This window comes from Diprion similis, chromosome 6 (assembly GCF_021155765.1).
Source record: "Diprion similis isolate iyDipSimi1 chromosome 6, iyDipSimi1.1, whole genome shotgun sequence".
Taxonomy (NCBI): Eukaryota; Metazoa; Arthropoda; class Insecta; order Hymenoptera; family Diprionidae; genus Diprion; species Diprion similis.
Genome location: NC_060110.1, coordinates 19,888,261 through 19,911,035, shown reverse-complemented (window position 1 = coordinate 19,911,035; position 22,775 = coordinate 19,888,261). Strand labels below are relative to the sequence as shown.

At 37.3% G+C, this 22,775-nt stretch overlaps 2 protein-coding genes across 8 annotated transcripts; one reads left to right on the top strand and one right to left on the bottom strand.

The window, feature by feature from the left end:
* On the top strand, positions 1-18,801 carry LOC124407450 (E3 ubiquitin-protein ligase HECTD1). 7 transcript variants are annotated; one of them, XM_046883575.1, is made up of 24 exons: positions 1-259; positions 1,962-2,006; positions 2,509-2,648; positions 2,789-3,023; positions 3,162-3,502; positions 3,594-4,647; positions 6,159-6,537; positions 6,741-6,776; positions 6,987-7,253; positions 7,370-7,923; positions 8,013-8,287; positions 8,411-8,663; positions 8,725-9,103; positions 9,307-9,593; positions 9,864-10,115; positions 10,314-10,521; positions 10,932-11,129; positions 11,840-12,087; positions 12,740-12,913; positions 13,014-13,232; positions 13,354-13,598; positions 13,708-14,278; positions 14,369-15,402; positions 15,494-18,801. In XM_046883575.1, the coding sequence occupies exons 3-24, from the start codon at positions 2,509-2,511 to the stop codon at positions 15,774-15,776; spliced, it is 7,632 nt and encodes a 2,543-aa protein (XP_046739531.1). In that variant the 5' UTR covers positions 1-259; positions 1,962-2,006; the 3' UTR covers positions 15,777-18,801. The 7 variants fall into 7 exon arrangements, with proteins under 7 accessions (XP_046739531.1, XP_046739532.1, XP_046739528.1 ...); XM_046883576.1 differs by having other exon boundaries at positions 11,831-12,087; positions 12,752-12,913; XM_046883572.1 differs by having other exon boundaries at positions 11,831-12,087.
* Positions 18,771-22,245, bottom strand: LOC124407451 (malate dehydrogenase, cytoplasmic). Its single transcript, XM_046883580.1, has 5 exons — positions 22,001-22,245; positions 20,960-21,155; positions 19,929-20,251; positions 19,343-19,720; positions 18,771-19,262 (listed from the first exon to the last, which is right to left on the bottom strand). Exons 1-5 carry the CDS (start codon positions 22,001-22,003, stop codon positions 19,164-19,166), a joined length of 999 nt encoding a protein of 332 aa, XP_046739536.1. The 5' UTR covers positions 22,004-22,245; the 3' UTR covers positions 18,771-19,163.
* Between the last annotated feature and the right edge of the window lie 530 nt (positions 22,246-22,775).

Genomic DNA, 22,775 nt, shown 5'->3' with positions numbered 1-22,775 from the left:
TCGCTCCCGTTATGCGAGCTTTCAATACATTCGAGACCCTTGGGACGTTGAACGCACGTCACAAGTAATAGTAAATGGCAGAATACGAAAACACGATTGAAAATAGTGTCTCTTCGTGAAGAAAGTAGGTATTTCGATAGGCGTCGTGAATGGTAGTTTGCACGAAAGAAGAGTGACGATAATTGGTTAGGAAAGAATGTTTGTTTCCGAGGAAGTATGACGACCTGACGACCTACGGAGGATGGAAAACTAAGGAACGGTACGTACGTATGTATTGCGGCAACATCGTTCTTGCTAAAATGGGTTACGATGTATTTTTCGCTTAATCGTACGTTTCGCAGCGCGTGTCCCGTCCATCGAGCGTATCGCATGCAAATCCGTAACGTTGTTATTCTAGTTATACGTTCCGAGCGCCCGGTTCTTACGACAAATATTTTTGCCGTTAATCATTAGCTCCGAAATTCTAAGTACCCGATGCCTTTCATACCCGTGAAATTTTCTCCTCTCGGCCCACGATGCACCTTTGTTGTTATTCGTTATATTGTTCAATGGCCTTGATTCTATTTGCATTACTGAATACGAACTTTTATCCATTGGATTACACGGCGTGCGTGAACCCAAAGTATATTCGCATGTATACGCGGGTATGTTTATACCTTGGTGCAGAATTCGTTTGAAAAATAATGCAACATCTTTTTGTTACACTTATAAGACAATTACGTCGCATTTGTACTTACTATCAGCACCATCATCATCATCCACTAAACCGAAAACTGAATAAATTTACCTAATTTCTCTACTTGGTCTCTTGCATGACTCAATAGATTGCCCGGACAAGTATTCTTGCGTTTTATTTAACATCACAAAGGCTGACTATGTCACGACCCTTGTCTATAGGAACGACTCGCTCAGCTTGGTCGAAATTTGATTCGGAGAAAAGAATTAGCATCGTTGGTTGATGTTGCAATGAATTATAGAAAATTTCGCAATAAATATAAATGTTGCATTTTTTCATTTTCATTAATTCATCTACTCAGAATCTAAGATTTCTGTTTTTATCTTCGCTTATATTTAGTATCTTGAAACTTGAATGCGAGTTTGTCATATTCATCTTCACGAATAATTTTTCACATTCGGACTCAGAGATTGGTTGAAAATTTTGCTTGGTAACGGGTTTCATCGTCAACGAATCATGATTTAATCGTAACATCTTATTCAAACTACAAATCAACATGTTAATGTCTTTATAGTACAAAAGTAAGAAGATTATGTCTTAAGTTCATCATTTTCATCATCAAGCTGATAATTTTTTTTTACATTACACATATTTTTTAAGGTCGAACTTCCACATGTTTTCACTATTAATAAGGGTTTGTAAATCACGATAGTCTAATTTACGAACTTTGATTATAGTGATGATGTCAATTCTCATTGCACACTAAAGCAATGCACTTTCTTTAGTAAAAACTATTTCGTATTTTTATGTCAAACTAGTAACAGGAACAAACTTTTAAATCATTCAGGAAAGCTTAAAAAATTTGAAGATTCGAAGATCATAATCCGCCACGTACATAAGATTAAACATTGTTTGTCAGTCACCTGCAATATTGGTATAGTTATTAAACATTTAATTTGAAATATGCTCCGTTACAATTCTGTTCTTTAGGTAATTTTTTCAACCACATGGTTTCACTGCTTCGATACTACTTCAAAAAACCAACCATAATAATATTGAGTGGAAAAGTATACCAGAAAAGTTTGTGGCTCTAAGACTCTAGTAGAATTTACATTACACATCGTACATTAATGATTTATTCTATCGAGGCCACACTGTGTTCATGCGAGCCTGATTTTACCTGATTCTTGCTCTCGACTGTAAACATCATAACTGAATCGCTGAAAATTGAGAGCTTTGATCACTATGATAACAGTTTTTGTTAAATTTTTATTTTATGTTTCAGACTTAATAATTCGAATATTTGGACCAGCTCTGGTAAACTGAAAAGGTATGTTTATTTTTTTACAATTGTATATGTGTGAGCTCAAGTAAGATCCCACTGATCAAGGATATTCTTCACAATAATCAATAAATCAAGATTATAGAATACTACCGATGATTATAAATTCTTACTCTTTGACCTATTATTTTAAATGTATATTTTTAAGTAACTCAAGTGAATTCAAAATACACGATACCTGTCTGATAACTCATTTCTTTGAAAACGACGCCATGTATTACAGACACCATGGCAACTGCAGTGGCTAATTGTGTGCAATTTGTATAAAAGTATATTGGAGATTATCTATTCACTATCACTGCAGAATTTTTAAATAAAATTACCCTTAGTGATTTTGTCACAAAGATACTACATATTTTTTAACACAAAGAGATTTATACTCCAACAGCTTCTGCAGATCCTGCTAAATTGATTCCGTATCTCAAATACACAATAACTTGGACCTCCTATTTGTTTATTATTACTCAGTATCATGACATTATTATTTCAGATGGCAGAAGTAGACCCAGAAACATTGCTAGAATGGCTCAGCATGGGCCAAGGGGACGAAAGGGATATGCAACTCATAGCCCTAGAACAGCTGTGCATGTTGTTACTCATGTCCGATAATGTTGATAGATGTTTCGAAAGGTGAGTTATTTTAAGATCGACATCTGGTATTTCAGTTAAGAACATTGAAAAATGGACGAAATTAAGATCCAGAATTTTGAATCAGCACTGAAATAAATGAATTCAGAAAACGATGAATAATCATTTTAAACTTCTTCCAGTTGCCCTCCACGGACGTTTCTCCCAGCCCTCTGTCGCATCTTTTTGGATGAACTTGCCCCTGACAGTGTGCTCGAAGTCACAGCTCGTGCAATCACATATTATCTCGATGTATCAGCAGAATGTACACGAAGAGTAATTTCCATGGAAGGTGCCGTCAAAGCAATTTGCGGTCGTCTTTCTGGAGCAGGACTTGGATCTCGAGCCAGTCGAGATTTAGCTGAACAGTGTATCAAGGTAGAAAAGTTGGATCATTTATGAGTGCATACAAATGAATCATATACGACAGCTATACTTACGAAATAAAGGATCCAACTATATTCTACAATTCAGAAATTCTATACAATTTCAAAGTATCTATGCATTCTGTTGTAGGTCTTGGAGCTTGTTTGCGCTAGGGAAGCAGGAGCAGTTTTTGAAGCCGGCGGTCTACCATGTGCCTTGTCATTCATACGTGAACATGGAGCCCGAGTACACCGTGACACATTGCATTCGGCAATGGCAGTTGTTTCTCGTTTGTGTGGAAAAGTTGAGCCGCAGGATGAGGCATTGCCGGATTGCGTTGAAGCTTTATCCACTCTGCTGAGGCACGAAGATGCCCATGTGGCTGACGGTGCATTAAGGTGTTTCGCCTCGTTAGCTGATAGATTTTCGAGAAGAGGTGTTGACCCAGCTCCTTTAGCTTCCCATGGCTTAGTTTCAGAATTACTTTATAGGTAAGTTTGGGAAACTACCTGAATCATCTAGCTGAACTCTAAACTGTTAGGTTGCATGATTCACTGAAAATATGCATCCCCACGTCCACAGGTTATCAAACGCAGCTGGACCTGGTGCATCTGCAGCTACTACATCAAGTAACACAAAAACTCCACCTCCGTCTACAACATCGACAGCTCCAGCCCCAGAGCCAAAGTCTTGCGCTTCAGTTTCAACGATAATTAGCCTCTTATCAACATTGTGCAGAGGGTCTCCATCGATAACGCACGATTTACTTCGTTCCGAGTTGCCTGACGCGATAGAGAAAGCCTTAAAGGGCGACGAAAGATGTGCCCTAGATTCAATGAGATTAGTAGACTTGCTTTTAGTTCTATTATTTGAAGGAAGATCGGCTCTAGGCAGAGGTGCAGCGGGGGGTTCGTCTGGTCCTTTATTACCACGACTTAGGAGACTTGATAGTGCCGGGGAAAAGTCTCATAGACAGTTAATCGACTGTATTAGATCAAAGGATACAGATGCGTTAATAGAAGCCATAGACTCTGGTGGTATAGAAGTTAACTTCATGGATGACGTTGGACAAACTCTTCTGAACTGGGCATCTGCTTTTGGTACGCAAGAAATGGTAGAATTCTTATGCGACAGAGGAGCAGACGTTAACAAGGGCCAACGATCGTCCAGTTTACACTACGCAGCTTGCTTTGGAAGGCCAGCTATCGCAAAAGTTTTGCTCAGACATGGTGCTAATCCGGATTTGAGGGATGAAGACGGTAAAACACCACTAGATAAGGCTAGGGAACGTGTCGACGAAGGTCACAGGGAAGTTGCAGCGATACTGCAGTCTCCTGGGGAATGGATGTTGCCACCTAATCAAGAGAATCGCAAACCAGAAACCGAAGTTGAGAACTTTACCGAGCCTAAGGGTGATCCAGAGATGGCTCCTGTTTACCTTAAGAGATTGTTGCCAGTTTTCTGTGCCACGTTTCAGTCCACTATGCTGTCTAGTGTGCGTAAAGCTAGTCTAAGTTTAATCAGAAAAATGGTACACTACATTCAGCCAGAGCTGCTTGTCGAAGCATGTGGATCTGAAGGAACGGATTGCGGTGCAACACTGGTAGAGGTCATCGCTACTGTGTTGGATAACGAGGTGAGTTCAGTTATGAAAATAAATTATTCATATCAAAAAATATTTTCAGCGGCTTATCCCTATTTTTATTTCCAAAGTAAATCTTATGTAAACTTTATGACGGTAATTAAATTGATAAACGTGAAAAGTGTATCACAAAAGGCAGCAGGCAGGTACGTTTACTCAGGTAAGATTGTTCGCAGGAGGCAGAGATCTACGTATCGCCATCGCCTCCCAAGTCATTCGTCGGCCCAAAATTGCCCTGCCTTCTTCCGCGCAAGTCTTCTAGTACCCAGAAGTATATTATCGAAAAGACGGTAACGTCTATTGTTCCATTCTCTTGCACTCTGCTTGAACGTTCCCTTTCCTATTCATTTTCTCTTCATATAACATAGAGAGATGAAAATAATAATCGATTGTTTCAATTCAATTTATTTAATTCGCTGAACAGACCGTTTGTGAGAAAAATTATCAAAGTAAATTACGATTTCAATTGGATCGCACAAAAAAACCTAAAACCTCAACAGTACACTTGAGGCACAAGTTGCGAGATTCTAATTTCCCTCGTTACTGCAGAAGCAATCCAACCCACTGTCAGAAAAAAACAGGTATACAAAAATTGAACAAAATTTATTACTTAGCCGTATTTTTTCTTATAGCATCAGACATGATAACTGGAAATATTGAACAATTGAAGACAAATTTTTAGAACAAACATATGTGTATTCATAATTTTTTTAAATCGTACTTACCATCTGCCTGCTGCTGGTGTGGTCACTAACAGGACATATTCCAGAAGAGAAGAATACAAAGTTCATACTTGAAATCCTTCATGTGTTGTAACAAGCTATGCTTTGGAGAAGTAATGAATACTCTTCGAAATTTTATAGAGTCAGTTCACAGGTGTAAAATGTGCATTAGAATTACAAGATGTGAAAGCTGCTGAGTAAACTTACTCGAATATGTCATCCTTCTATTCTTATTATTTTATTTTATTTAATTAAAAAAAAATTATTTTCTAACTGTGTAGTGCTGCAAGATGGAATTCTATGAGTCTTTGTCCTGAATATTGTCGATGCATATGACCTTTTTTTTCATGAACGTGTTAACAAATCCAAACTAATACATACTGCTTTGAGATTTGTTATTTTTGTGTAATATTAAACTATTTCTTGAAAGTAACAATGCATAATACGTCCCAATGTTACCATAATGTGTTGCAGCATCGAATGAATTTTTTTTATCCTGTTCTATAATACGAGTAATAAGTATAATAATTAATTCGAATAATTTTATAGTATGCTATTAATTTGGAAATTTTTGCTGCGCCAAAATATTACTTAGAACTGTCTGAAAGCATTCACATTCATCTTTTCTTGGTTTTGGAAAGAATGTTGGACCCATCATTTCTCGTGAAAGTTTAATTACAAATATTCCAATCTCGATCAGTTGGACAATTACAATATTCGAATATATATAATATTGTGACAAAAAACGTTTCAAGAAAACAATGTAAAATTTAATGTTGACAGGAAGATGAAGATGGGCATTTGATCGTCCTCCAAATGATCCAAGATCTAATGGTGAAAGGAAAAGATGAATTTTTGGAACATTTCGCAAGACTGGGTGTATTCTCCAAAGTTGCTACATTGGCGACGGAGCCAGAATCAGAGACTAGTCAATGCGGGGAAGAACAAACCATCGAAGATGCTAGGGAACTTCTAGTTGGCAGAGCTTATCATTGGAGGGATTGGTGTATTTGCAGAGGACGTGATTGTCTGTACGTTTGGTCGGACGCAGCTGCTCTAGAATTGTCAAACGGAAGTAATGGCTGGTTCAGGTTTATCCTCGATGGCAAACTGGCGACAATGTACTCGAGTGGCAGCCCAGAGGGTGGTACGGATACAACGGGTGAGTTATTCGTTAACAACATACAATTTGCCTGTAAGGCCTAACATGCCTTTTAATCTGTATCAATTGCATTTGTATTATTTTCTTTTCAAATTTATTGTTTACAATAAACTCATCTACTACTTAATTATATATCATTTGTAAATAATTTTAGAATTTAGCAAATAGAATAGGTGTTAACTGGTTTTACTAACTGCCTACAGGGAAGGGACGGAATACAGAGTCGCTCACTACTGAAGGTATGTGATCTTTTAAATGAATCCTTAATCGATAACTTTGTAATATTGCAAATCCCCAATAACTGCAAACGTGCTCTGAATAATCCTGAGTGTATAAACATGTTTAAGAGATGTATCATTCTTCATTATACTTCCATAATCTTGAAACCAATATAATAAAAATAATAATTGCTACAATAGCGTTGGCTTATACTGAACTGAATTTTGCAGAAAATCGTGGAGAGTTTCTTGAGAAGCTGCAAAGAGCTCGCACTCAAGTTAAACCAAATTCTATAAGCCAGCCTCTTCTTTCTCGCCCGGGTACGGCACGATTGGTAGTTGGAAACTGGGCTCTCTCTAGTCGAAGAGAAGGTGAATTGTACATCCATAATAGCGACGGTCAGCAGCAAGCAACTATTCTGAGAGAAGATTTGCCTGGATTTATTTTCGAATCAAATCGGGGCACTAAACATTCCTTTACTGCTGAAACAAGTTTGGGTAAGTTGACAGTAAAACTTTGAACCAGGAATCATAGTTCCTTTTGACGTCATGAGGAATGTGAGCATAAAACTTTGGTGGTCACCATATTCCTAACTGAGAAGTGGTTTTTACAGGCCCTGAGTTTGCAGCTGGCTGGGCTGGCAAGCGTGGAAAACGTCTACGATCTAAACTTGAAGCAATCAAGCAAAAAGTTAAAAGTCAAGCGCAAGAAATATATGAGCGCTATTTCAAAGTAGCTCAGGCTCAACCTCGTGGAGTGGTGGCAAAACTTGGAACAATTGTTAGTCAGATAGAAAAGGCCTGTCAAAAACAGCAGTCTGGAAATCGTGAATGGCGTAATGTGTTGCAAAACACGTTAGAAGAACTAAAGATATTGTTGAATGAAGAGGGAAAAGTTTCAGCTTATGAATTGCATTCTAGTGGACTTGTGCAGACTTTACTCGCACTTTTAGCTGCGCCACCGGGACCACAACCACCATCGTTGAGAGCTACAAAATTGAGGCTTCAGAGGATAGCATTGTTCAAAAATTGTTTCCAAGCTGATGATATCAACCATGAACAGAGCTCTGCCAAAGTTTTAGTCCACAAGCTCGTTTCTGTGCTAGAATCAATCGAAAAACTTCCTGTATATTTGTATGATACACCAGGTTCTGGATACGGACTTCAGGTATTGAAAGTTTATTTTCGAATTATTGAGCCAAGTAACAAAATACCCAGTTTCGATTTGTAATAGTTAACTTGAAATTCCACCCATAGATTTTGACAAGGAGGCTACGTTTCCGTTTGGAAAAAGCAGCGGGTGAAAGTGCATTGATTGACCGATCTGGCAGAGGTTTGAAAATGGAACCGTTGAGCACTGTACAACAGTTGGAACATCACTTGTTGAAAATGGTTGCGAAGCAATGGCATGACCATGATAGATCCACATTTACCTTTGTCAAAAAACTGAAAGAGGGTAACAAGATGTCATTCAAATATCAGTACGATTTCGATGAGAACGGACTAATATACTGGATTGGAACTAACGCCAAGTGAGTTATAACGCGAGCATGTTTTTGTCAGTATAATACAAGAGATAAATAAATTTAGAGAAACCATCTCCGAATTCTTAACTCTGCAAGTCTTAAAACCAAGAAATTTTATCTTTATTTCAGAACTAGTTCGGAATGGGTTAATCCAGGCCAGTATGGACTTGTTGTTGTGACTTCCAGCGATGGTCGTATTTTGCCATACGGCCGACTTGAGGATATCTTGAGTCGCGATTCGTCGGCTTTGAATTGTCACACAAACGATGACAAGCGGGCTTGGTTCTCAGTAGACCTAGGTGTATGGCTTGTACCAAGTGCTTACAGCTTGAGGCACGCCAGAGGATACGGCAGAAGTGCCTTGAGAAATTGGATGTTCCAAGTAAGCCTGATCTAAGTTATCAGAATAAAGTCGGTGACTAATAAATATAACAATGTTTCAGGTATCAAAGGATGGGATCAACTGGATTACCTTGTACACGCATGTTGATGACTGTTCTCTCAATGAACCTGGAAGTACGGCAACTTGGACTCTTGAACCTCCTGCCGAAGAGGTTCAGGGTTGGCGCCATCTTCGCTTACAGCAAACTGGCAAAAACTCGTCTGGTCAAACGCATTACCTGTCCATGTCTGGTTTGGAAATTTATGGCGAAGTTACGGGAGTTTGCGAAGATCTAGGTCGAGCTGCTAGGGAAGCTGAAGCGAGCGTACGCAGGCAGAGGAGATTAGTTAGAACTCAAGTTCTTAGGCATTTGGTTGCGGGCGCACGTGTCGCTCGAGGACTTGACTGGAAATGGAGAGAACAGGATGGTGTTCCACCGGGTTAGTTATCTGTTTTCTTGGATATTTAGATGGCTGGTTATAATTCAAAATACGGTATTTTGTCACTGTAATATGATTCTATTGAGGAAAAATTCGACTAAGATGAACCTGATATTCCAAAATATTGAGTTCAAAAGACTATTATTATCTGATTGAATTTTCTGGTCAGGAATAACGAAATTTTACCTGATTTATTACTTCAGGAGAAGGGACAGTAACGGGAGAATTGCACAATGGTTGGATAGATGTAACTTGGGACCATGGTGGCTCGAACTCATATCGCATGGGTGCAGAAGGAAAATACGACTTAAGGCTAGTGAGCACAGGTGTGGAAAGTGAAAATGGCATGAAAACTAAAAATGGTGCAAGTGTACTAACCAGCAGGAAGTCTAGCAGTACACCCAGTTTACCAGACTGTACAGATGCTGTGATGCGAGGATCTGTCGCATCGACAGACCAAGCTGCGAGTGCTGACAATTTGGCTGCAAAGGTAAGGTCGATAATGTAATCGACTTTCGATTATAAACAATTTAATCTGACCTAAATAAGTATCGAAGTTCTGATTTGAAATAACGTAACAATTATCACCCTCTTATTACAAAAAGCATTTATCGCTGTGACTACCTCAAATATACAAATTTGAAGTACAATTTGGGAGGGGAGAGGGGGGGGGACTAAGAATTCAAATACAACGCATGGTTATTTTTTCATAAATTAATCCTGTCCCTAACAAGAGAATTGTGTACCATTGTGAAAATAGCAAGCAGAGTCCATAGCAGAGAGCGTCCTGTCAGTGGCTCGTGCGGAAGCAGTTGTAGCAGTAACTGGAGAAGGCGCAGCCAGTGCAGCTGGTGAACTTTCTGTTGTTTTACATCCAAGACCCGACGCAACCAGTGATTTGGCAACTATTGTTGAAAGTCTTGCTCTGAACACCGAATACTCGATTAACAGCAACAGTAATCGTGCTACAAACAGTTCTAAACCTCACTTTCCTACAGTTCGAGGGAACAAGGTAATAACAAGCTTTTTTCATGTGCTCTGATTTAATGCACACAAATTAATTGATTAACTGCCGTAATATCGACAAATGCGCTGTTGCTTATTCTTTTTTATTTTCCATTTTTATTTGAGTAAGTTCGACTATGATTGGACCGTATAAATTATTTACAAAATTCAAATGTTTAATTGGAAAAATGAAAAATTTTTTTAGCCTGCAAGTGGCCTGTTGAGTTTGGAAGCAGCAGAGGTATTGGATCGTATGCGCGAAGGTGCAGACAGGTTGCGTAACAATACTAACAGTTTCTTGAGTGGGGAATTACTTGGTTTGGTTCCTGTTAGGATTAGCGTGTCTGGTGAGACTGATGAAAGTTCAATGAGGATTCGACCTGTGACTCGACATCATCCAGGAATCACTGACAGTGAGTAATTGAATATGAAATCTGTCTACTCTACCAATTACTTATCATAGTTGGTTGACTTTAAAGCAAAAGTTTTAGATCTTAGAAATAATAAAATTTGATTTTCACTTCTCATCTATTCTTTTCACGTTTACGTCACATTGCAGTCTAATAATTTATGATTATCCAGTGAAGCTGAGCATTTTGAATCGTTTCAAATATATGCATATGTATATATTATATAGGTAAATTCTTACTAATTGCCAAACATGTAGTTACGATATATTGGGAACCCAAGAATGGTTAAAAAATACTTGATCTTTGAGTACTTATTCGTGAAGCTGCAAATGTTGAATGCTGATTAGTAAATTATGTAATATCTCCATTTGAAATTCATCAAAAAATCACGCATGGAATATTTGTTACAATAGACATGAAAGAGTGCGGGCGTGACAAAGAAGCTAGTTCGTCATCTCAGAATGCTCCTGGATGTCCCATCGTAGTAACAAATCCCATGTCTGTATCTGTACCAAATCTTACCTGTACAGAAGCTAACAATACCTTGGAACCAGCAGCAGCTACCGGATTCCTAGAGACTTTTGCTGCAATGGCTCGCAGACGAACTTTGGGTCTGTTTTCGAATTGCTTTGCTTGGTTTACTCACATGCTCTTCCCAGATCCAAGTCTTTTTTTCTTCCGTTCAGGATAGTTTATTACCATGTATTGGCTTTTGGAGCAGAAATAGTTCGGTATTTAGAAAGTATATTTAACCCCTCATAGATCTATATTTCCTAATTGAATTGGTTCTAAGTTTTACAATAAACAATCAAACCTAGCGCGAACTTTTTCCAAAACAATTGGGTAGTGGAATATCACTTGAGATTTTCAAAGTCTCGTTAGAAGTGTTCAACTGAAAGAGCTTGCAAGATAATTTGTCAAGTTGGTTGCCTGAAATCTTTGAAGTACTAAATTTTAAGATCAATTCACATCAGAATCAAAATTTTCATAAAGATTCATACTGTGAGATGTATCAAACATTTTCGTTTCTGCAATATATTTCTGTCTCTGATACATCGTGAATTCCAAATGTATACGCAACGCTGTGTAGTATGTGTTGTAAAGAGATAAACTGAAACTTCAAATACTGCTTCAGAATCCAGTTGAGTTTGTGTAACTGCCCTATATCCCATTTTAGTTTAGCATCTGTTTCAGTTACTTTTATTTTACAAGTAGGTGTTTTTTTATTCCACTCGAAATACTTTTGTAAATAGGGTACGAGAATTTGTTTCATCCTGACGATGCATTAGTTGGGTATTTTAATAATTTTTAGGTCCCGCAGGTGGTCAGCACATAGCTCCAAACTCAAACTCCGGTTCAAATCCTCGTGGGCCAAACTCTGTGTCTAGTTTGGTGAGATTAGCATTGAGCTCCAACTTTCCTGGAGGCTTGCTCAGCACTGCTCAGAGCTATCCAAGTCTTACGAGTAGCGGCCAAGTTGCCGGCAGTGGAGTTACAACAACTACAGGACCTAGCCTTGGTCAAGCTCTTACTATGTCTCTGACTAGCACAAGTAGTGACAGCGAACAGGTAAGATCATATAATAAAATTTATACTTCGATTTGCATTCGATCCAATCAGAATAGTAGGTGGACTAGTAGATAGCGCTATTGCTTTTTATCTTAAGTTACACACTCACTAGCTTCACTTTGTTCTTCATTGATTTTGGAAATATTTTCCATTCCTAGCAAATCTTACTTATTGACTTAAACACGAACACCACATGGAATTTTGTCTAATGCCACTATAATTAACATTGAAGACACAACTTTCTCAATATGAATTTTTTTTATCCTCCAATAAACTATCGTTACAGTACGCATTGTGTTCAATAAGTTTCAATGTTTACAATTTACGTACATTAGAGTTATTCGTAGCATTCCCTCCTACAGCGCAGTTTGGTTCTTATCTGCCTTCATTAATTACGTGCCATGCTAACGATGAAACAAATGATTGTGTGAGTGACAAGTCAAATCGATTTACTCATTTTCGCTCATGTCAAGAAATCAATAAAATTATTATCTTGTAGAAAAAGTGAAGTTTCGTATTCGTCTTAAACAAAAAACTGTATTATTTAATTTTCAAAATATCGCTATTAGATTATTGGCCGCTATTGTTCACGTGATAAATAGAAGACAGAGAAAGACCCCTGATCGGGGCTTTCCTTTAATGTAATGAGAAGTTGTGGCTACAGGTTAGTGTCGAGGATTTTGTCGAATCATGCAGTGGAGTCGCAGGAACTGGTGTTGCTGGCGGCCGTGGTATAGGTGGCCCAACTCTGTTAGGAGAATTGGAAGATGACGAAGATGGAGCTCTTGCTGAGGAGGATGATGATAATGAAGAAAATGAGCAAGAGGTATTTAGCCAGCATTAATCATGTAAAGTAAAGCTTGCGAAAATTCGTTTTCTGTAACTATGTCTCTAATCCAACATACACTGGTTCCTCGCAACTATAGGAAGATGATGAAGAAAATGAAGAAGAAGGTGACGGAGGTGAAGGTGAATATGAAGAGGTCATGGTGAGTCGTAACCTACTGGCTGCGTTCATGGAAGAGGAGGCACAGCCTCAGCCTACTAAACGACGAGCTTGGGATGATGAGTTTGTGCTAAAACGCCAGTTCTCCGCTCTAATACCTGCCTTTGATCCAAGGCCTGGTAGGACAAATATTAACCAGGTAAGAATTCGTATTTCTTAGGAAAAATTTTTGCTAATCAAGTCTGATTTTTTTTTCACATGTGTGGTATTGTAGGTTCTTCTACTGTTCATTTAATTATATTTTTTATGTCACTGTGCAGACAACAGATCTCGAAGTTCCACCACCAGGCAGTGAACTACAAATGAGTACACGCTCAGGTTTACCGATAAGTCCTAAACTATCTTTGACTCTGAAGGGTCCAGGACTCCCTGGTGTTCCTGATGTTGAAGTGCCTCTCACTGAACCTCAGTCTACAATATTCCAGGCGGTTCAAGAGTTAATGCAACTTACAGAATTGGGCAGCAGACAGGAGAAACTGAGGAGGATATGGGAACCGACTTATACGTAATACATAATTTTCGTATTTACTTATAAACAATTCCCGATCAAAAACATTAGAATTTCATGTATTTTTTGACCATTCTGTTAATTCTCTATTGTGTTCATCCAACAGAATAGTGTACAAAGAAGCTAAAGACGAGGAATCATCCGGCCGTGCTACGCCCATAATAACATTATATTCACGAAATCAAATACAGAACACAAGTGCCTGTACAGTAGAAGACGTCTTACAACTTTTGCGACATGTGTTTGTGCTGAGTGTGATGCGTGAGGAGAATAAAGATACTATTATGGACGAGAGTAATCCAGAAAGCTATTGGGTCAATCCAGACGATTTCACATCTAAAAAGATTACAAACAAAGTTGTACAGCAAATTCAAGACCCATTAGCCCTCGCAGCTGGAGCCTTGCCAAGTTGGTGTGAGGAGCTAGCAAGAAGTTGTCCGTTTTTGCTACCGTTCGAGACAAGAAGATTGTACTTCAGTTGTACAGCTTTCGGAGCATCGAGGTCAATAGTTTGGCTACAAACCCAAAGAGATGCTGTATTAGAACGGCAAAGAGCGCCAGGGCTCAGTCCCCGACGAGACGATAGCCATGAATTCAGAGTAGGAAGACTAAAACACGAGAGGGTCAGTGTGCCCAGAGGAGAGAAATTACTTGACTGGGCTGAGCAGGTGCTCAAAGTAAGGAACCATCGCTTTTCACGTTTTTAAAAAGCTGTGTTCAAAATATGTAATTTTTAATTGGAACGAATTACTATTTTACATTCACAGGTACATGCAAGCCGTAAAAGCATACTAGAGGTGCAGTTTGTTGGTGAAGAAGGTACCGGCCTTGGACCTACTTTGGAATTCTTTGCGTTAGTTGCCGCTGAATTACAACGCAAAGATTTAGGCCTGTGGTTGTGCGATGACGAGCAAACTTGCGATGAAGAGAAATCCTGCCCACCTGGGGAACAAATTCGTCCACCAGGATACTACGTTGTTAGACCAAGTGGACTTTTCCCAGCTCCACTACCTCAAGATTCGGCTGTTTGCGACAGAGCTGTCCGGTATTTCTGGTTCCTAGGTGTATTCTTAGCCAAAGTTCTACAAGATAATCGACTTGTGGATATACCGCTATCCCAACCTTTCTTGAAACTTATGTGTCGCGGAGATATCACCAACAACGTCAACGAAAGAATAGGATTAAATACAGTTCCACAAGAGAGTATGCCGTCCAGCATGGCGAGTAGTTTCATCTCTGAAGAAGGCGAACTTGATGCACAATATTCTCTTGAGCAAACACCTTGGTATGATGGTATACTCAACATCGACGATTTAGCCATTGTAGATCCGGTCAGAGGCGAGTTTCTTAAACAAACCCAAAGCCTAGTGTCAAGACGCGATAGAACTCTCTCTGACGGTCCATTAACAGAGGAAGTGAGAGATTCGTTACACATCACTCATCCGTCTGGTACATCAATTGCCATTGAAGATCTGGCTTTGACAATGAGCTATGCCCCCAGCTCGCGAATCTTTGAACACGATCAAGTTGAACTGAAAGAAGGAAGTGCAAATATTCCTGTGACACTAGATAATGTCCATGAATATGTAGATCTGACGGTGAAATACTGCTTGGAACGAGGTATCGCTAGGCAACTAGACGCGTTTAAAGCTGGTTTCTCCAAGGTATTTTTAATGGAAAAATTACACGCCTTTAGTCCAGAAGAAATTAGAGCCATGCTCTGTGGGGAACAAGATCCTCACTGGACCAGAGAGGACTTACTTAATTACACGGAGCCCAAACTGGGATATACTAGAGAAAGGTTAGCAAATATCTCATTAATTTATGGGAAATGATGTTGGCAGCTTGATTAAGTTTGTCGAATTTCATTTTATCTCCTTTTTTTCTTACAGTCCTGGATTCCAGCGATTTGTGAATGTTCTGCTATCACTTACGGGACCCGAGCGGAAAGCTTTCCTTCAGTTTGCGACAGGTTGTTCAGCATTGCCGCCAGGTGGCCTGTGCAATCTGCATCCTAGATTAACTGTGGTTCGTAAGGTTGATGCTGGGTCGGGAGGTTTTCCTTCAGTAAACACATGTGTGCATTATCTAAAGTTACCAGAATATCCAACTGAAGAGCTTCTAAAGGTGAGGCTTTTGGCTGCAACTCGAGAAAGAGGATTCCACTTGAACTAGGCATTCTGTAACTTAATGAAAATAAATATTCATATTTGTGGGTAAGTAAAAAGAAAAGAAAACAAAATTGAGCCATCGAAAAAATGAACTGTCTATGTTTTATGGATTGAATTGAGTTTGATAACAACCACAGGCAGTTTAATATGTAAGGAATGGGGATAGATGAACGTCTGTCACAAATTCGCAATGAAATATATATATATATATATATATATATAATGTATGTATAATTTCATTTGAAAGAATTGTTTTCATCTACACGCATTCAGCATATTTGTGATAATTATATGCAATTGATAATGAATAATATATTCGGAATGACTTCTAGATGTTAGTTTACCTAAGAAATTTTCACCTGTACATCTCTTTATTACGTATATGCAAGCGGGTTGAAATTATTCTTTAATTTAAAGAGATGATGCATCAAAACTATTACCTTTGATAAGTTTCTTCAATCAGTGATAAACTCGAGAACATTGCATTAACAATGATTATAATAAGTTAATAAATAAAAAAACAAGGCTTTTTCGTCTCAGTTGAAAATTAGACCATATGCTAGTAGATATTGGCATACATATCTGTAAAGTATACATATTATACATATATACTTATGTTCACATACCCACGTACATATACATATATTTATGTTGCTATATACTCTTATATGTATGTACGTCCGTATGCTTATATAATGCATTATTAGTCAGTTGTGCCGAAAAAAAATCATAATTTAAATAAAAAGCGCTACGATCTAGCAGTACATTGACAAAAGTAGCTTGAACGTGTATCAATACATGCCTAAATAAGTATATAATACACAAACTCTGATAAATGACTTGTGCATCACAAGCAACAGTCAATTGGTTGAAACCAAATAAAAAAATACTGCAACCATTTCTTAGTAGTGAAAACTAATTTTTATTTCTTCATTTTATTTCGTCGTGTAGTATGCAGCAAGTTCTTTTTCGAGGAGAAAGAAAGATTTTGGGAGTGTTGGGAGTAAATATCTAGTGTGACACTGCTTTTTGTGCTACAATAATTTACGAAATTCTGCATAAAACGATCGAAATCTTGAATTGAATGTAATACAATTAAAGCAAAATAGAAAAACATACAAAAATATGAAAAGAAAACTCAAAAATCGTCGTCCAATAAAAATATTTACTCGATTGTTTTCGTGATAAATATTACCTACGTAGAAAATAGTTATATATAATAAAACAACCGCACTTGGTGAATAATTATATTTTCAATACGTGGATGAGTGTTCATCCTAGACAGTTGTCAAGTCCCTAGTTGTATCGGATAAAACAATGATACAAATGAAATTTACTGTTCCACAGAAGTTTATTAATTTTTGTTTTTTTAATTGTGCCCATTACAAAAATCACAGAACAGGCGCTATGTTTTGATTCACTATTATCGCATTTTCGGGAATTGATTATCTACTTGTTTTTTCGCTTTTATTGTGATATTCTCGAACTACTTATTATAAAAGGAAAATTATGTTGAAAATAGTCAAATAGGAGTCCACGATTTTATCCAGGCAATAGAGACTTGGCAATTGGAGCATACTTTACATATTCATACAATATGGTATTAATGCTCATCTAATTGAATATTTATTAACATAAAATAAACGTAAATCAGTATATAATGATAGTGATTAGAGAAAGAAAAATATAAAGTTAATATAAATGTGAAGAAAAGAATAATTAACAATATTAAGTGCAGAATAGTGACTATTATTGTATTATAAATTATTATTATTAATATTGAGTCTTGGGAAAAGTAATAAAAAAAATATGTTGCATTAACTGTGGTGTAAAAATCTAGCCAGAAATACTAACAAGATAGTATACACCAGTATGAAAAAAATACACTCATAAGTAATATGTAAGGTACGTAATAATTAGTGGAATCGCGTTAGATTTAAATATGTTTTTAAAAAATTCAACAAATAACTAATATTATTATGATCGCGCATGGATCGAAAATGCGGTAATAGTCGAAGACAATACGATACTGCATACAGGAAAAATGCAAACTAATGACTATTCAACTTTCAAGGAATTCGAACTGCTCTAAATACTGAATTTTATCAATTGAAACATTGATGCTATTTGAAAATTTAAATTAAATGGGGAAAACCTACATTGAATTTATCGATAATTGTTGGGAAAATTCTAAAATTCTGAAAATATCAATGTAGTCAGTAATTAAAACAAAAAATGAAAGTTACGCATATGGTAAATGAAAGCCATCCACAGTTAATAATACGAGATGATAAACAACTAAAACTTTTCTTTCATACTTCTAGGTGTAACTTGAGTTGCCTAATGTTTCGTACATCAAGAGTGCATATGTCGAATAAAAAGTTAATATGAAATATTTATTTTCACCCGCGATATAACTGTGATGACAAACTATAAAAGCTTGTAAGGAAAATAATTATTTGTGTAAGTTTAATGAATAAATATACGTGAATAAAGCTTTGCGGGAGAATAAATGATTCTAAACTAAAAAAGAATCCAAGCAATTCGTACAGTTAACACAGTAAAGTGCAAGGACAAGTTAGTTTGGGATACATACGTGATGGAACTCAGAATGATCATATCTTTGATAATAATTCATTAACGGATAACTTGTTTTCAATATAAGAAATCAAGTAACTCGCATGTTAGGTTAACAGGTCAGAGGGAGACTTGAATATAAAAAGATAAAAGAAAGATTTTTTTTTCCTACCTCATTGCGGATAAGAGTTTATTTGCCATCTACCAACACTTTTTACACGAGTACACAAACTGTCTTTTACAGTTTTTTATTTTAGTATCGGAATACATTAATACTAATGTTAGGAGTAGACTGCATATTTATGCGGCTTTGTTCACGTTGGTAATATTCATTTTGTATACATATTAATTAAATGCAAGTTCAGAAACTTATGCCGAGCTGAAAATACAGGATACGGAATTTTTATATTATTTCGACCTCAAGAACAGACAACTAAAGTCATGCTAGGCGTCGAAAAAATCGGTTTCTAAATAGACACTAGTATACTCGATAGTGCAAAATGCTGCCCTTTATCTTCATCGGTTCCTTGAGCATTTTCGTACCTCTAATGAATAGTAATTGCAATTAACAATTTAATTATATGTGTGCATATATATGTATGTAAGATGCTATACATATTACACATACCCAACTTCATATAAAACAGAGTTATTAGAATTTCGATACAAAATAACATGGTTCAACGGTGAATAATTTTTCTTTTTTTTTTTGGATTTACTTTATACATTTTTAGTGCAACCTGCTACAGTTAGCTTACAGTTTTGCCGGTGTTTGTTCTCTCCTTTTCATTGCAATTGTAGTCCCTCTGTCTAGTCACTGCTCCAGAACAGAGTTGGCCTCAGCACGCTCTTCTTCCAGCTCCTTGGCCGTTGCATTCAACTTAGCCTTTGCAAATTCGTTGATTGGCAGATCCTAGTATTTGGTTTTAAATACGATATTAAGTATAAAGAATTGAAGATTAAGTTACTAGAAGTATTTCCTCTCCCACTTACTTGAACAATCTTGAACTGATGATCCTTAATCGTGACTGGGAATGAAAACACTATGTCCTTAGGAATACCGTAGCTTCCATCGGATACGACACCCATGCTGACCCATTTTCCGGGCCGTGTACCAATCCACCAATCCCTCATGTGGTCTCCGGCAGCCTTGGCAGCTGACATAGCTGAAGACATTTTCCGGGCAGCTATCACGGCTGCTCCACGTTTTTGGATTTTCTCCACAAACTCTCCGTTTAACCAGGCATCATCATTAACTGCTTCTGGAACTGGTTTCGCTCCACTTGGAAGGTGAACCAAAGCGTGATGAGCGTCAGGATATTGGGTGGAGCTGTGATTTCCCCAAATAATTACGTTCTGGATGCGATCAACCTATTTGAAATGGAAAGAAGGATAACAGATATTATAAAAGACCAAAAGACGCAGCTCGAGAGCGAAAAAATGGGAAAAATCTTGGGTCCAGATTTATATTTTCTACTGATATTGCTTCAATTAGGAATTATTAGCAAAATGCAGTACCAACTGCATTTCAAAAACACAAGGAATTCAGTGATAAATAAATAAACAATGATTTATTCACCTGTACAGACAAGCGAGCAGCTAGAGCAGCTTGGGCCCTGTTTTGGTCCAACCGGGTCATAGCTGTGAAATTTTCCTTTGGAATTGAAGGCGCATAGTGTGAACAGATTAGAGCATTGGTATTTGCTGGATTGCCGACAACCAATACTTTGACGTCTTTTCGTGCAAACTTATCCAGTGCCTCTCCTTGTACTTTGAAAATTTTCACATTAGCTGATAACAGGTCCTTGCGCTCCATGCCCTGTTTCCTTGGCATTGCGCCAACAAGGAACGCAGCTGCTGCATCCTTAAATGCTACTGCTGGGTCAGCAGTGGGTGTTACCTCTGCAAAGTGAATGATATTTAAAAGTAAGTTAATGATCAGCTTGTCACTGTTTATGCCAACCCAAGAGTGTGTAACCAAAATATTGTCTCATTATTGGGTACATTATGCAACAGTAAAAATTCAAAGGCCATGTAGATATTTTGGCTGCTTGCCATGCTCACCTGAACTTGACGAAGTTAAAGATGAAAAATAAAGACTGTAGTATTCAAGCGAATTTTATTGATGAGAATTGACGTATTTTTAGATGCTTGAACGTAAATTTTACGCTACAGAAAATTTTGTAATAAAATTATGTCCACACATTCGATGACAATCGTAAATTGTAAAGGCCTATTTTAGTCTTGCAATTGATGGACAAGAATAGTTTTAAAATACGAAAAATTCCTACAGATATTGTAGAGATTCAACTAAATATATGCACATTCTCATTGGCAAGCATGAGAGACAGAAAATTGCTGTATTTATAAACAAGCTAATTTTACTTGGGTGAAAATATTCTACTAGTTACACAACTTGACAATATATTTTAAGCTTTGAGTAGATATTTGCTTCGTGTTGAAACGGGAATTCAAGTTCAATTCCATATTTCCAAAAACAGGGCATCTTTTATTTTTCAGGTTGATCACGGTATATAGTTGAAGAACAAATTACTGACTGAAGACAATAGTACAAAAAGAAATTAAACATTCATAAAGAATAAGTCTGACCCCTGAGAAGGTTGAGTGCCAGATCATCCAGCTCCATAACGACACCTTGAAGTACCTCCATCATTGGTGGAATATCCAAGAGTCTCAAGTTAATGGGCTGCTCAGGTCCAAACACTGAACCAGCTGCCAGTTGGTACAGTAAGGAATAAGCAATTTGACCTGCAGCCCCAGTGACGACAACATTTATTGGTTCAGCCTGAAATTGTTGACAATAATTGTAAAAATTGTCAAGGATGAGAAAAAGCCTGAAGGAAACTAGAATGACTATGGGATAATTTTGATAGATTTATTTATAAATTTTCATTAATGTATTTATGTGCCCATACGAGGCCTTATCAATCATGTGGCACACAATTTGGGTACGAAGGTATTGTATTTTGGAACATTGTAGATTATTGAAAAATCACAACTATACTCGGTGGAATATGAATAGTTTATTAGCTTGCATAGGGATTAACTATGTGAAAATTATCAACTAAGTTTGTCAAGTGTTTACAATATTGTGCAATATCTGTTGGTAGAGTACTTTTTTAAAGAGATTAAACTCGAGATTGTCTTATCAATTATATAACAGGTTTAATCTCTTGCTGGAATGATAAGGTGCTCTTACTTAATTAGTATGTGCATCAATATTCAGACACACTTGGGGCCAAAAGTTCATTGGGAATAAAAGTATTTCTGGAATGCCGAAATTTGATGTTATTAGAGGGAATAAACAAGCATAGTATGGCTTGATTAATCTAACAAAGAGCAGTTTTGAGAGGGAGTTTCACTTGTAACAAATAGATTGCATGGTACCAGATTGATGAAAATTGATGTATATTAATTGACGTAACCCTGAAATCGACCATAATACTCGTTGACAGTGCAATTAATGACTCACAACGTCATAACATAGTTAACACATGAAGGTCATATGTAGGTTAATACCTTAATAGACTACTACATTGTAATGTAATACCGAAATGCAATAATCCCGGCTACTTGATTTGAATAAAAAAAAAAAATGACTATCAATAGAGAAATAGCAATTAGTCTTACCATTTTAAATGCAGAGAGTGAATGGAAACACTTGTGTGTAAAAATATATATCAAGAATAGATATGAATTTTTCACGAACTTCCAAGTAAATGCACGGAGTAGATCACAGAACGAACAAGTTCGCTTCAAGTTTCAACTACAGATAAACTGAGAGGCTGAAGTCCACTTGTCGATCTTTATTAGCTTAACACGTAACCAATGACGAGATAGTATTGAATATGTTAAACCCAATCCACGTCAAAGCCAGCTACCAATTATCTTTCCACCCACCGACAATAGTCTATTCACTCGATAATCAAAACGTGGACATTGTATTTAGTCCAACTACACTAGATGGCGCTAGTACCGTGGTTTCTCAGTAGAATTTCCAAGTGTAATCCCAAATGCTTCAAGATTTTGTATTTTGATCATTTCTCTGATCTTGTGCTACCTAACAGGCCGAATGACAATCCCTACAGATTAAAGATGGGAAAAATTCATCAACGCAATAATAAATCGAAGTTCTCTGCTGCCGCGTAGCTGATCGTGCAGGTTTAAGAAGATGAGATGTGTTCCTCCGGTGGACGCATTTTCGTTCCGTTTTGCACCGACCATATCGAACCATCTTGAATGGATTCGAGGTGATTCTTGGTGATTTTCGCACTTTAAAATATGCGCCAGATGATCTCGAATGCAATTGGTTGAAAATCCAAGAGGGCCTCCATATGGTCGCAATACGCGATTGGTTCTTAGAGATGGCTGCGCAGGAACGGCAGGAAAACCGAAAACATCTCAT